Genomic DNA, 14,298 nt, shown 5'->3' with positions numbered 1-14,298 from the left:
ATCAAACTGGAAATCAGTAGCAGAAAAATAACAGGAAAATCTACAAACATTTGGAAACTAAAAACACAGACTTCTAAACAATCCGTGGGCCAAACAAGAAGCTCAAGAGAAATTTTAAAAAATAACTGAATGAAAATGAAAATACAACATGTCAAAATTTGTGAGACACATCTAATGAACTGTGGAGAGGGAAAATTTAGAGCAGTAAATGCTTAACTTAGAAAAGAAGAAAAGTCTCAAATCAGTAATCTAAGCTCCCACCTCAAGAAACTAGAAAAAGAAGAGCAAAATAAACCCAAAGCAAGCAAAAGGACGGAAATAATAAAGAGCAGAAATCAATGAAACGGAAAACAGAAAAATAGAGAAAATTATGAAACAAAAAGCTGGTGTTTTGAAAAGAACAAAAATATTGACAGACAGAAGAACAAGAGAACACAAATTACCAATTTCAGGACTGAAATAGGATCTATCACTACCGGCTGTGCAGACTCAAATGGACAACACAACAAACAACTCTACCCACACAAATCTGACAAATTAGATGACGGGGATCAATTCCTTGAAAAGCATTAACTGCAACAATTCACCCAATGTGAAATAGATAATTTAAATAGCCCTAATTATTAAGGAAATTGAATTTGTAACTTAAAAACTCAAAAAGAAATCTCCAGGCTCAGGTAATTTCCCTGGAAAATTCTACCAGACTTTTCAAGAATTAAAACCAATGATACACAATCTCTTCCAGAATATAGAACAGGAGGAAACGCTCTCCAACTTTCCTTTGTAAAGTCAGCATTATCTTGATACCAACACCACACAAAGACAATACAAAAAAGAAAACTAGACAAACATGTGCTCATGAACCCAAATGCAAAAATCCTCAACAAAATATTAGTAAACCGAATCCAGCAATATATATAAAGAATAACCAGGACTGAGTGGGCTTTATTCTGAGAATGCAAGGCTGGTTCAACACCCAAAAATCAATCAATGTAATCCACCATATTAACAGAGTAAAGAGGAAAAACCACATCACGTTATCAACTGATGCAGAGGAAATATTCGACAAAATTGAACGTCCATTTGTGAGAAAAACTCTCAGCAAACTAGAAACTGAAGACAACTTCTTCAACCTGATAAAGGGCATGTATTTAAAAACCCTACAACTCACATCATATTTAACCCTGAAAGGCTGACAGCTTTCCCCCTTAGATTGAGTCCACTCTCACTACTCCCATTCACCACACACAAAGCTCTAGCCAGGGCAATAGACAACAAAAATAAAAATGCTTACAGATTAGGGAAAAAAGAAATAAAACCGGCTCTATTGACAGATGACATGATTGTGTAGAAAACGCCAAGGAATCAAAAAAAAAAAAAAAATCCTGGAACTAATAAGTGAGTTTAGTAAGGACACAGGATACAAGAGCAACATACAATATGCTAAACTGTATTTCTATATCCTAACAATGTACAATTTGAAACCAAAAACTTTAAAATGACATTTACAACAGTTCCACAAAAATTAAATAATTTGGTATAAGTCTAACAAAATATGTACAGGATCTGTATGCTGAAAACTACCAAACGCTAATGAAACAAAGACCTAAATAAATGGAAACATATCATGTTCATAGACTGGAAGAATCAACCAAGTAAAAATAGCAATTCTCCCCAAATTGATCTATAGTTTAATGCAATCCCAAACCACTAGCAGATTTTCTGAGTTAGAGATAAGGTGATTCTAAACTTTATACGGAAAGGCAAAGGAACCAGAGTAGCTAAAACAATTTTGAAAAAGAATTGAAGGAAATCATACCACCAGACTTTAAGACAGTATAAAGCTACGTTAACCAAGAAAGTATGATTCTGGCAAAGAGAAAAATACATAATCAATGGAACAGACGAGAGGGTCCAAAAACAGACCCACACAAATACAGCCAATTAGTTTCTGATAAAGGTGCAAAAACAACTCAATGTAGAAAAGACAGTCTTTTCAACAAATGGAACAACTGGACATTCAGATGCAAAAAAGTAACCCTTCACCTGAAACTCACACCTTCTACAAATAATTCAAAGCGGATCACAGATCTAAAGGTAAAACTACAGTATTTAGAAGAAAATTATTAGAAGGTGAAAATCTTCTTAACCTGGGCTAGGCAGAGTTTAGACATGATAACAAAAGATCCACAAAAGGAAAAATGGATAAATTAGACTTCATCAAAATTAAAAACATTTGCTCTAGGAAAGACACCAGTAAAAGAATGAAAAGACAAGCTATAGACTGCAAGAAAATATATGCAAAATACATGTCTAACAAATAATTTGTATCCAGGACAAAGAACCCTCAAAACTCAACAAACGGTGGCAAACAACCCAATTAAAAAATGGGCAAAACTCTTGGCCAGACACTCACCAAAGATTAAATATGCCACATAAGCACACAAAAAGATATTCAACGTCTTCAGCCATTAGGTAAAAACACAACAGTGCATGCCTATTATAATGGCTAAACACAGAAATACTGACAATACCAAGTGCTAGGGAGGATGTGGAGCATCTCGGCTCTCACACCTTGCCGATGAGAATGTGAAATGACACAGCCACTGTGGAAATCAGGGCGACAGCTTCTTATAAAGTTAAACTTACTTTATACAACACTGCAACCCCACCCATCGTAAGATCCTAGAGAAAGGAAAACTTATGTTCCCACAAAAACCTGCACATGAATGTTTATAGCAGCTCTGCTCATAATCACCAAAACCCGGAAACAATCCAAGGGTCCTTCAGTGGGTGGATGCATAAACAAACTGCGGCACATCGCTCTAACGGAATACTGCTGAGCAATAAAAAAAGAAGAAACTGTTGATAGGAGCAACAACTTGGAGGAATCCCAGAGGCATTATGCTGAGTGAAAGAAGTCAGCATCAAAAGGTTACATATTGTCTGATTCCATTTACATGACATTCTGGAAAAGATCCGTAATTGCCAGGCGTCAGGGGTAAGAGAAAGGATGTAAAAGGATAGCATGAGTCTTTGGGAGGTGACAGAACTGTTCTATATCCTGACTGTCCTGCTGGTTGCACAAATCTAAAATTCACAGAACTGCGCACCCCCTAAAAATCAATTTTACCATATAATTAAAAAAGTAATAACATTTAAAGAAAAGAGTGGAATCAGATTTTAACACGGGTAGTCTGACTCTTGCGATTATCAGGCACTTCTCTACAGATCTAAAGAACGATATCAAAACAATCAAGTTCTCAGAAAATAAGCGTAATTTTGAGTACGATCATTAAAAAACTTGACAGTAATACTTTACATAAACGCTCTTTTTCCCAAATTTAAAGATTCTGCCAACTAGTGCAGTCTGATAAGTTAGAAAAGGAAAGGATGGGTTAACTCACTGATGAAAAGGGTGGTTTTTCTCCTAACAGCCTGTACTTTAGGACAGGTAGGATTACATTTATCAAAATTCTGAAAAACTTCTTGGGTTCAATGAAGTTATGTAGAAGCTGTTAGGAGTTACAGAAAACCTGGAGAAGTAAAGATCCCTTTTTCAGACTCCACTGTCGCCTCCCCAGATCCTGCTGGTACGAAAGTTATCACCGTCTCGCACACCCTCAGGTTCTTCTGCCTGGGAGCGCCGATGGCTCCTGGGATCTCCGAGTCAAGCAATTCTTGCCGCAGCTGAATTGGTCAATGGAACAGTGCCGTGAGGCTCATTCATATTCTAGCCGTCTCTGAGCAAAAAACCTGGGAAGGGTGGGGCGGCGGGGAAGGAGGGGCCCACCGCAGGGAGGAATGCCCAGGGTCTGAAAGCCAGGGTAGAGCCTGGGGCCCCCTCGGCGCCAAACCGAACCCGGCCCTGAGCGCCCGCGTCGGCCTCCCGCCGGCCTGGGCGGCCCCTTCCCAGCGGGGGGTGCGGGGAGGGCGAGAAGCCGGGGCTCGGCCGGGCTGCGGGCGCAGCGCCTCGCCGCGCTCCACCTCGCTCCTCCCGCCCGAGGGGCAAGCCAGGGACCCCCACCCTGGCGACCGGCCCGCGGGGAGCTGCGAGGGGCGCTGCCGCCCCCTCCTCTCCTGGGAGCTGGGCTCGGCGGCCGGGCCGGGCATGGGAGCCCGGGCCTGGAGGCCCCCGCCCCGACGCCCCTGCCCAGTCCCCAGAGGACTGCACCTCCCGGGACCCCGGGCCCAGCGGGTCCTGCCCCAGCGGAGCCACCAGCCCCGGCAGAGGCGGTGAACGCACCCCGCCGCCCCGCAGCGGGAGCCGCTACTCACCGTCCCCGCCCGCCGCGGACCCGCCGCCCGGAGACCGGCTCCTCCCGGTCGCGGCGCAACCGCCGCCGCCGCCGCCTCCCGGCGCGCCAGCTGCCCCAGGGGACCGCCCGGCTGGCTCGCGCGCTCTCTCGCTCTCCTCAGAATGACTCCGATTTTTTAATGAACTTTATTGGCAGCCCGGGCTCGGAACAAGCGGCTCAGCGGCGGCTCCGCCGGGGGCGGCGGGGCGCGGGAGACTCCACGCCCCTCATCTGCGGAGCCGCCGCGCTGCGGAGCATGCGCCGGGCTCGGTCTGCGCCTGCGCCGCGCCGGCCCGCCCGCGCCATCCCTGGTCTGGCTGGTCCGGGAGGGCGACAGCTCTGCGTTCCCCGCGCCTCCTGGGGGACCCCGGGGTGCAGTGGGGACGCCGGAGGCGGCAGGAGCTCCTGCATCGTGGACTCGAGCAAAGAGGAATTGACCAAAGAAGAATCCGTGTAAGTTTCGCCTACACGGTGAACACGGTGCTCAGACTCGAGAGCGCTCAAAGGACTTGCCCCGCCTTGCACACGCACCTTATTTTCTTGCCTGGAGGACATCCAAGCGGCGGAGTGAGCAAAAATGTCGAGCAAAGTCGCAAACGCACTGTGTCCGCACGTTGTGGTGGACAGTGAGAAGCCCGAGATGGTTAATAATTCAGAGAACTAAACCAAAAACTAAAAGTTCCCCCCAAAGCAGTCCAAACTTTGTTTCAGTTGTTTTTATGTTTCAAAATAGACTAGAATAGGGCGGGAAATGGGAAATACCAAGTATTGGCGAGGATGTGGACTAACTGAATTCTTCTACACTGCTGCTGGAATGTAAACTGGAACACCCCTTTAAAAAACAGTTTGGCACCATCTGCGGAAGGAGCACACCCTGTGACTCGACGGTTCCACGTCTACGGATCCAGCCCACAGAAAGGCGTCCTTACAGGTATCAGAATGCCCCCAGCTGCAGCTCTTGTAATAGCCCCCAAGTGGAAATAACCCCAAAGGCCATCAACAGTAGACTAAATTTACAAATTCCCACAGTGTTTGTATAACAGAATACTACACAGCAATGAGAACAATCTGCAACTACAGGCAACACCGTAGGTGAACTGTAGAAACGTAGAGTTGTGCATAAGAAAGACACAGAAGTACATGCTAAGTACGATTTTATAAAGCACAAAAACAGGAAAAGTTATCCTAACAGCTAAAGGTTAGGATAATGGTTACCTTGGCGCAGAGGGCACAGTGACTGGGACAGCGGCTTCTAGGGTGCTAGTTCTTTATTGATCTTGGCGCTAGTTACACGTGTGTGTGCATTTGTGAATATTTACCAAACTGTATTATGTACATTTTTCTGTGTGTGAATTATACTTCACATGCAGTAATTTTTTAAGTTTAAAAATTTAGAAATTATTTCACCTGTAATAGCGGTACAGTTTTATAAATGTAACTTTAATGATTATTCGCAAATTTAATGTCAAGTAGCAAACCGATTTTACCTCTAGGATTTGGTTGGTAGTGCCCCTTAAACGTGAGTAATGTACTGACCCCCTTTAACAGAAAAGAAAAAGAACCGATTAAGAAATGGGCAAATCACTTGAATAGTCATTTCTCCAAAGAAGTTATGAGTGGCTACACGTATGTAGGTGGAAAGCAGTATCACTAGTCCTTAGGGAAACGCAAGTCAAAACCACAATGAGACACCACTTCACACCCAATTGGATGGCTGTTATAAAACAAAGAAACAACAGAAAATAAAGTTTGGGGAGGATGTCGAGAAATTGTGACCCTGGGGGCTGCAGTTGCTTCTTCTGAAGGACTGGCCACTGGGGGGAACTCAGTGGAGAGACCACCTTGGAACCGTTCTGTAAGGTTCTGCACAAGGTGTTCCCAAATAGTTAAGGCTACTTCAGACTGCTCGCACTTTTCCATTTCTCCCCTTTCCTTCCCTGAATTAGATACTGGGTCACAACCGGATGGTTTTTGAGGTACTCTTATTTTCCAAAAACCAAACCAAAATAAATGATGCCTGAAGACGTGATTCTCTGAAAACTGCTTTGGCACATGCCCCTCCTTGTTAGTTTTTTAATTTTTAATTGTGGTTAAAAAAATACAAATTTTCCCATCTTAACCACTTTTACGTGTACAGTTCAGCAGCGTTAACTATATTTACACTGTTGTGTGTCTCCTGTTTTCTTAAATATTTATAAAGTAGCATTGCTGTTCTCTTCCTCTTGTGTTATTTGTGTTGCTCAGTAATAAAGATGAATAGCATTGCTTTACCACTCTCTGATTCAAATTTGAGAAAAACTTCTTAAAGGGGACCCCCCAACGTCATTCCTTCTTTCCCCTCCTTCCTTTCCGTGTCTCTGGAATTGTTGGACATTCTCAGTGCAGTCCAGTCCACCTTTTATTTGCCTCAAGGACACGGCAGAGGTTCTGATGCTCCTTCTGAGAGAGAATGACAGCCTATGTGGAGACCTGGCCTTTTAAATCCTGCAGTTATGCTGTAGCAAAAAAGGCGATAGAATTAGCCCGAAGGGCTTTAGAGGAGATTTGATTCGCTGTAACTAGAAATGAGTTGCACAAAATTATTTTAGGGAAAACATTCTGAAAGTTATATTTTTAACTCATTTAATGATTGTTTGAGTCTAGTACCTTTGCTGATCCAGCAGAAAATGTCCATGTCCTTTGCTAGCTGTTTGACTCTGTCTGACTCCAATGAGCTGAATACTTTTCCAGGATCATGAATTGTGGCTGAGTGGAAAGGAAAACATTAAAGGAAAATTAGAACACATTCTTAAGGAAGAAATCCTTGAACATTTTACCACTTAGACTACGAGTCTGCAAACACATGGGAATGCATTTGTGGGTATCAGGAAAAGCCTTGAAGAAACCACAGTATTGGTCTAGACAGTAATAATCTAATAGTCTACAGGATCAAACAGACCATGCTGGAAAACAAATTTAATACTTTCTAGTCAGACATCAGAATACTGTTCCAGGTCTTAAAAGTTGTTTCATCCTGAATCTATATAATGTGGAGTCATCCACCTTGCAGAGTCATTCATTCAAAAAAATATTTATTGTGCCAAGTACTGTGCTGGGCACTGGGTATTCAGTGATGGACAAAAGAGCCATGATTTATGCCTTTTTGGAGCGTATAGTCTGGTAAAGGAGACAAAAAAAGCATGTATGTGTGTCTGTTACCTGAAGGATAAATGAGTTATATAGGTAAAGACTAGGCAGAAAAAGATTTTAAGTAGAGGGAGCAACAAGTACAGTGGCCTGAGGCAGGAAATAATTCAGTGAGTTTCAAGAATTGAAAGGGAGCTAGTGTGCAGAAATGAGGTGGAAAGTGGTGTTAAGATGAAGTAGTGAGGGAGGCAGGGGCCAGATCACGAAAACTTTGTGGATGACGTTACGCAATTTGGATTATATCTCAAGCATGCTGGGAAGCCTTTGAAGGATTTTTAGTGCAAGCATAAGGAGGTCCAGTTGAAAGACCCTTCTGGCTGCTGTGTAGTGGAAGCATGGAGTAGAGGAAAATGGGAATCAGTGGAAGGCTGATCCACGTGAGACATGATGGTCCCTTAGACTGAGGTGGTAACAGAGGTGATTCAAAAAAGTCGATGAATTTGTTTTTAACTTTGGAGGCAGAATCTGTAGGACTTGGCTGCGGAGTAGGAATGAGAGGGAATGTCAAGGAGGACTCAGGTTTCTTAAATGATCACTTGAGATTCTGGCACCCAATTCCAACTTGTGGTTTTCTTTCCCCACACCGCCAAGCAATTCTCCAACACCACTTAGTGTCCTATAATTCAACTCACAGGTTAAGGGCTCCGTCCTACAAGACTGCCCCCCACCCCACTTTGGATTCAAATCCCAAGTCCAGGTTGCCACCTGTGCTTCTGACCAGTTGGCTATAGATGGGAGGTTCCAATGACCTCTTCCTTGGGTTTGAATAATTTGCTAGAGTGGCTCACAGAACTTAGAGAAAGGTTTTACTTACTGGATCACTGGTTTATTATAAAAGTTATATATAAAAAAGTTTATGTTTATTATATATAAAAAAGTTAGATATAAAAAAGTTTATTATAAAAGTTATATATATAAAAATTTATATGTAACTCAGGAACAGCCAGATGGAAGAGATGCATAGGGCAAAGTATGGGGAAAGGACTCCAAACTTCCATGCCCTCTGAGCAGGCCACTCTCCCAGTGCTGTTCACCTATCCGCAAGCTCTCCAGGGTTTTATGGAGGCTTCATTACATAGGCATGATTGATTAAATCATTGGCCATTGGTGACTGAATTTGATCCCCAACCCACCCTCCCCTCCCAGGTTGGGGGTTAGACAAAAATTTCCGACCCTCTAATCACATGGTTGGTTCCCCTGGTCACTGGCCCCCATCCTTAGGTGATCTAGGGGCTTTCCAAAACACACTCTCATCACTTAGGAAATTTCAAGGTTTTTAGGAGCTCTGCTTTAGGAATGAACGGGGGCAAAGACTAAATATATATCCCTTATTATAAATCACAATATCACACCAGCTTGCTGATAGTGATTAAATGGAACTAGTTATAGCTTCTAGCCAGTGTGAGTCAGGGAATAGGCAGTTCATTCTAGATTCTTTTTCTGTTCATCACAGATTGTTCTTATCTCATGTGGGCTACTCTGTACCATCATATACATGTTACCAAACCAGGTTCATTTTTGCCTGTCACCCGGAAAGCCAAACACGGAGATGACGAGATTGTGCGTAGAGAGGGTTTAATCACAAGGCAGCCAAGCGAGGGAGTGAGAGAACGAGTTTCAAATCTGCCTCCTCGGAAAATGCGGACTCAGGGATATTTATGGGGTAGGGGGCAAGGTGGTCTGAAGTGTGGAGATAGATCATTGTAGGTGAGATAGTTGATGATCTGCGCAGGCGTAGTCAAACTTTATGCCTCTTCATAAGACACATGTTCACAAAATGGTGCCTTAGCATGATCTGAGGGTGGAGTTTTTAGCCTCTTGATGTCAAAAGGTTGCTTATCAGGCCTAGTTGATGGGTTGGTGGTCTCAACCAGCTGAACTGGATAAGAAGGTCCTAATTCCTGAAAAACAGCTCACACGCCCATTACCATGGTGACCCAGGCTCCAGGGAGATGTTATCTATAGGAACCCAGTGGGAGTCAGCCAGCATATTGCCTAAACAGCGCGGTTGACAATGGGCAAGTGAAAAACTAAAAGCTAAAGAAAAAAAACTTTAGTTGCTAGCTACCAAATCATCAATGGGTAACTGTTTACTGGTTTCATACACTTTTGAATTTAGGATGGTTATCCATGAAGGAATTATTAGAACATAAACATCTTTCTTTTTTTTCTTCACTGCCCAAGTCTTTCTCATATATACGTTTGCTTTTGTTGAAATAGTTTGCTGAGAGATCTCCTCTCTGAAAGTGCTGGGCTATTGGGCAACTCTCTGATTTTTGAGGACTTCACTGATGGTACCTAAGAGTGCACCTGTGTGACTTCTTCCTTGTACATCTATTGGAACATTTGTTTAAGACATCACTTGAGTGATCTGGCAGCTAATGCATTTTCAAGAGCTTATTCACAATCAGCATTTTGTCATCCATTCCTTAATTTAAATTCTTAGAGCTCTCATAAACATAAGTAGGGGAATATATGATTAACCCTACTTTTAGATGCAAATGAAGTAGACAAAGGTCACATGCCCCACAGGTAGATTCGGCTGCAAGAATGCAGTTCTCTTGATGGCCAATTATGAATTCAAACTCATCCACTTGTCCATTTCCTGGATTTGCAATTATTAAGTCACTTAACATGGTGGGAAAATGTTCTCCTTATGCTAACAAACAATCAATACTTGATGCCCACAACAGAATTTTTTTTCCTCTCAAGTATAGTCCTTTCTACATTAATCAGTGATTGGGGTTTCATGCCTGAAGCTATTTTAAAAATTGAATTGCTGTCAACCTGAGAGACAAAAAGAAATGGATTGGGGGTGGGTTGGGTTATAGAAATGAAGAGAGAATTGATTCAAAGATGAGATACACATGACAATATTATACTGATACTCAGTGTGGTACACGAGGGTCCCAGATAGGGGTAGTTTTATTATTCGAAAGCCGGTATCACAATGGAATGCACAGAAATATCTCCAAATGGACACATCTCCAGAAATGCCAATGGCATTGCCAATGATATATCTTTTTTTCTCTAGTTGCTTTTAAGAATTTTTCGTCATCCATACTGTTCTGTAGTGTTTGAGTGTGAATTACTTTTATTTTACATACAGTATTTGGTGTGCTACTTCAATCATGTCTTCCTTCAATTCTGGAAAATTCTCAGCCATTACCTCTTCAAATATTGCCTCCAACCTGTTCTTTCTATTTTCTTCTTCTAGAACGCCTATTAGCAGAAGTTGACCCGTAACTTCTTTTATATTTTTCATATCTTCATCTTATGGCTTCATTATGTGTGATGACAAGTTTACTAATTTCCTCTCCAGGTGTTTCTATCCTGCAGTTTAAATTTGTTCATTGAGCTTTTAATTACAGTAACTATCTTTTTTAAATCTCCAGATGTTCACTGTTCTGTTAAACAAAAACACTGTTTTGTTTTTGTGATCTCTATTCTTTTTTCCTAGAGTCAAATTGTTGTATTCATTATGCTTTTTAATCTGTCTTGCATTGCTGTAATTATTTGGAACATTATTATTTCAGTCCCTTTCAGATTGTTCAGTTATTCTGAATTCTCTTTCTTTGTTGCATTTGATGACTTTCCCTCATCAGGCCCCCTTTTGTCATTTGTAATTCAGGAATGTGAACTCATCTTCACTGTTTTCCGTGGGACTTCCATGAGCTCAGCCCTGTACAGTGGTTTGATATCTGCTTTTGATGTTGGCTTTTTCCAAAACCAGGGCTTCAGAATATTCATGGATCTGGGACCAGCATTCACGTTAAATTCTCAGCTTGTAATTCCCACGTCTCATAGAGAGTATGAATTCAGAAACCATCCCCACCTATGACGTAGGTTTGGGGCTTGATTCTTCCCAGAAACTTTTGCCCCATTCAGAACCCTAGAGGATGGCAAGCTTCCTTGCTGCTTCTCTGTTCTACTGGACAGAATTTTTCCAGCTCCCTTTTCACAGCTTTGGTGGTTCTTCTTGATGTCAGTGTCTCACTTCCAGCTCCGTCTTTCCTCTAGACCAGGGCACGTCTTCAGTCCCTTGGGGAGATTAAAGCCTCTGTTTTGAGCCTCAGGTGTGGCACTTTCCCAGACTGCTAAGGCTTTCTTTCTCTTGGTTTAGGCTCTGTATTCTTTCTTTGTTGTTACAGTTTATCCAGCTGTATGTATTTATCTAAGCTTGTCAAGTCTATGTATATATAGTGAGAGGGTTGATATCAGCTCAGTTACAGGAACAGGAAGTCTTGCTTTATTTTCTGTACCAAGTTAATTCTGGTCTGAGCCCTCTGTTGCTAGGGTTGTAAGATACCCAGTATCGGTTTTTAAATTAGGAGTTCCCTTCCCTTCTCAGTTGCACAAGAGTTGTGAGAGGCTTGCACAGTTTGGAAGACTTGGGGAAAGACCTCTGGCATTCAGTCAATTGTAATCATCACTGAGATGTGCATTGCCTAAATTCATTGAGTCTATTTGAATAAATCCACATCCTTAATGCCAGATTTGGTCATAAGTATCTTCCGTCAATCTCTAGGAAGCTAATTCAATCTTTTCAATTCTAAGGACCCACCTCTTGGTGAGAATGCTAGGGACATTTGAAAATGTGTAGGTGCATTTTTGGGGGGTTACCTTAATGTCTAGGGTATGCTATTGTTCTTTAGTGCCTAGAAACCAGGGATACCCAATGAAGCCTGTGCAGAAAGGCTGTAAGACTTCTTTCTGAGAAGGATTATCTATTCCATCCATCTCTGGGATGGTCCACCTTATCCTCTTTGAAGGACTGTACTCAAAATTTTTTTACTTCTTTTCTAGGTGTCTTACTGCTGGCTGCCATAACAAAATACTGTAGACTGGGTGGCTTCAGCACCAGGAATTCATTTCTCACAGTTCTGGAGACTGGGAGGTCCAAGACGTTTTGAATTGATATCTCTGGAGAACTTTCAGATATATTCTGGTCTTATTGCAATTTTGTCTCAGGGAAATTTTCTAGGACAGCTTTATATAGATGGGCTATGCATTTTATGTTTCCTTTTTCCCTCATTTCTGAGAGTAAGAATGACATGTTTATTTCTTTATCCAACATTACGAGTGCCATAATGTGTAAAGCATTATGAGGGCTACAAAGATACATGAAATATTGTTCCTGAATATATTTAATCTCTGGGTTTCACATAGACTATATGCTATATTAAAAATTAAACTAGTTTTTATAATTGTAAAAGTACAAGATGCACCTGGTAAAGATACCAACTCTACACAAAATGGGATAAAACAAGCAGCGAGTGTCTATCCTCTCCAAACACCTTTGCCTGATTGTTGTCCCACTTCCAGCGTAACATCTGTTAACAATGTCTTATGTATTCTCCCAGAATTTTTTAATGTAGAAATAAACGTTTATACGTGATTCTCTACCAAATGCTGTCCACATCTGAATAATGGAAAGGCATTCTTTTCGATTTGAAGGATAGCCTAAACTTCATTCAAACGCAGATGAATGGTTCACTAAGCCAGGGTGGGGAGAATGGCTGGTCTAGGGTCTCTGTAATGTATCTGGACTCACAGAATTTCGTTGATGATAAGAGTTAAAAATTTGCAAAGAGGTAAAAACTGTAAAAAATCAGGATGTAAAGTTATATTTTCCTTCTCGTGTAGACCTCCAGAAAGAACCAGCCCTGCTGCAATCTTGATTTGGGCCCAGTGAGATTGATTCTGAACTTCTGACCTCTAGAACGATAAGGTAATAAATTTGTGTTGTTTTAAAACACTAGGCTTGTAGTAATTATTACAGCAACAATAGAAAACTAATAGCTTCCTATGATAATGACTATTCCTATTATTATTATTGCTATAAGAATAAAATTAGTTCCCATTAATTTAATGTTTACTCTATGGTAGTAACTATTTCAAGTAGGTAGCAAACAATATTTTAATCTTTACAACAACTCTATGAAGGTGAGTATTATTATTCCCTCCTTTTTTTTTAATGGGGGAAGAAAATGAAGATTTGAGAGATAAAGTACGTTTGTCAAAGTCACCTGCTATTTAGTGGCAAAGCCATTTTCTGCCACATTTTAAAACTAATGTGTTCATGTAGCCTAGACATCAGAAAATCTGCTGTCTTTCGTTACACTTTACAATCTAATATATATAGTGGTTTTGATACTGTTTTATAGATGCAATTAGATTTTATGAAGGAGTGCTGTAAACATTTTCAGCATATAAATGTTCTAATATAATGTTATCATTGATTTCCTACTGATTTGATACATTTGTTTTAAAAAGAAAATTAAAATAACAGAGACTAATTATTTATTGTTTTCAGTCAAAAGTCCAATTTCTCGGGGCCAGCCTGGTGGTGCAGTGGTTAAGTGTGCACATTCTGCTTCGGTGGCCTGGGGTTCACTGATTCAGATCCCGGATGCAGACATGGCACCGCTTGGCAAGCCATGCTGTGGCAGGCATCCCACATATAAAGTAGAAGAAGATGGGCATGGATGTTAGCTCAGGGCCAGTCTTCCTCAGCAAGAAGAGCAGAATTGGCAGCAGCAGTTAGCTCAAGGCTTATCTTCCTCCAAAAAAAAAAAAAAGTCCAATTTCTCGCCTAAATTATTGGGAGAGAAGTATCCTAATAGACTAGTTCAATGATGTTTTCAGTGTATTCTTGTTTTATGGTTTCATCCCCCAAAATTAAGGAATTAAAAAATATGAAGAAAAGCTTTTAAATTGGGATTATATACTTAGTAAGAAAAAAGAAATAAATTAACCACTTCCAAGTACATTATAAAAGGCTGATATAAAGGGAATTCTGACCAGCCATTTT

At 41.3% G+C, this 14,298-nt stretch overlaps 2 protein-coding genes across 5 annotated transcripts in view; one reads left to right on the top strand and one right to left on the bottom strand.

Annotated features, from left to right (window-relative positions):
* The window catches only part of RAB23 (RAB23, member RAS oncogene family), a 30,440-nt gene extending 26,042 nt beyond the window's left edge, over nt 1-4,398 (bottom strand). The window contains exon 1 of one of the 4 annotated variants that reach the window (XM_046639615.1): nt 4,279-4,398. The gene's annotated coding sequence lies outside the window, so the exon portion shown is untranslated. Of the gene's footprint in view, nt 1-3,407; nt 3,427-3,536; nt 3,555-3,621; nt 3,641-4,278 lie in introns of those variants that run through there. The other 3 variants (XM_046639616.1, XM_046639617.1, XM_046639618.1) reach the window with 3 other exon arrangements.
* LOC124226468 (protein PRRC2A-like) lies at nt 3,650-13,846 on the top strand. Its single transcript, XM_046639786.1, has 5 exons — nt 3,650-3,674; nt 3,917-4,751; nt 5,144-5,229; nt 13,131-13,215; nt 13,801-13,846. Exons 1-4 carry the CDS (start codon nt 3,650-3,652, stop codon nt 13,163-13,165), a joined length of 981 nt encoding a protein of 326 aa, XP_046495742.1. The 3' UTR covers nt 13,166-13,215; nt 13,801-13,846.
* Nucleotides 13,847-14,298: the final 452 nt, after the last annotated feature.

This window comes from Equus quagga, chromosome 15 (assembly GCF_021613505.1).
Source record: "Equus quagga isolate Etosha38 chromosome 15, UCLA_HA_Equagga_1.0, whole genome shotgun sequence".
NCBI classification, from domain to species: Eukaryota; Metazoa; Chordata; class Mammalia; order Perissodactyla; family Equidae; genus Equus; species Equus quagga.
This window is presented reverse-complemented; position numbering and strand designations above follow the sequence as displayed.

Excerpts from the sequence above, each read along its gene's own strand:
- LOC124226468 (XM_046639786.1), top strand. The coding sequence starts at position 3,650 with ATGGCTCCTGGGATCTCCGAGTCAA. Across the intron at positions 3,675-3,916 it reads TCCTGGGATCTCCGAGTCAA|CGGGGGGTGCGGGGAGGGCG; the intron begins GCAATTCTTGCC and ends GCCCCTTCCCAG. Across the intron at positions 5,230-13,130 it reads ACAGAAAGGCGTCCTTACAG|ACCTCCAGAAAGAACCAGCC; the intron begins GTATCAGAATGC and ends CTTCTCGTGTAG.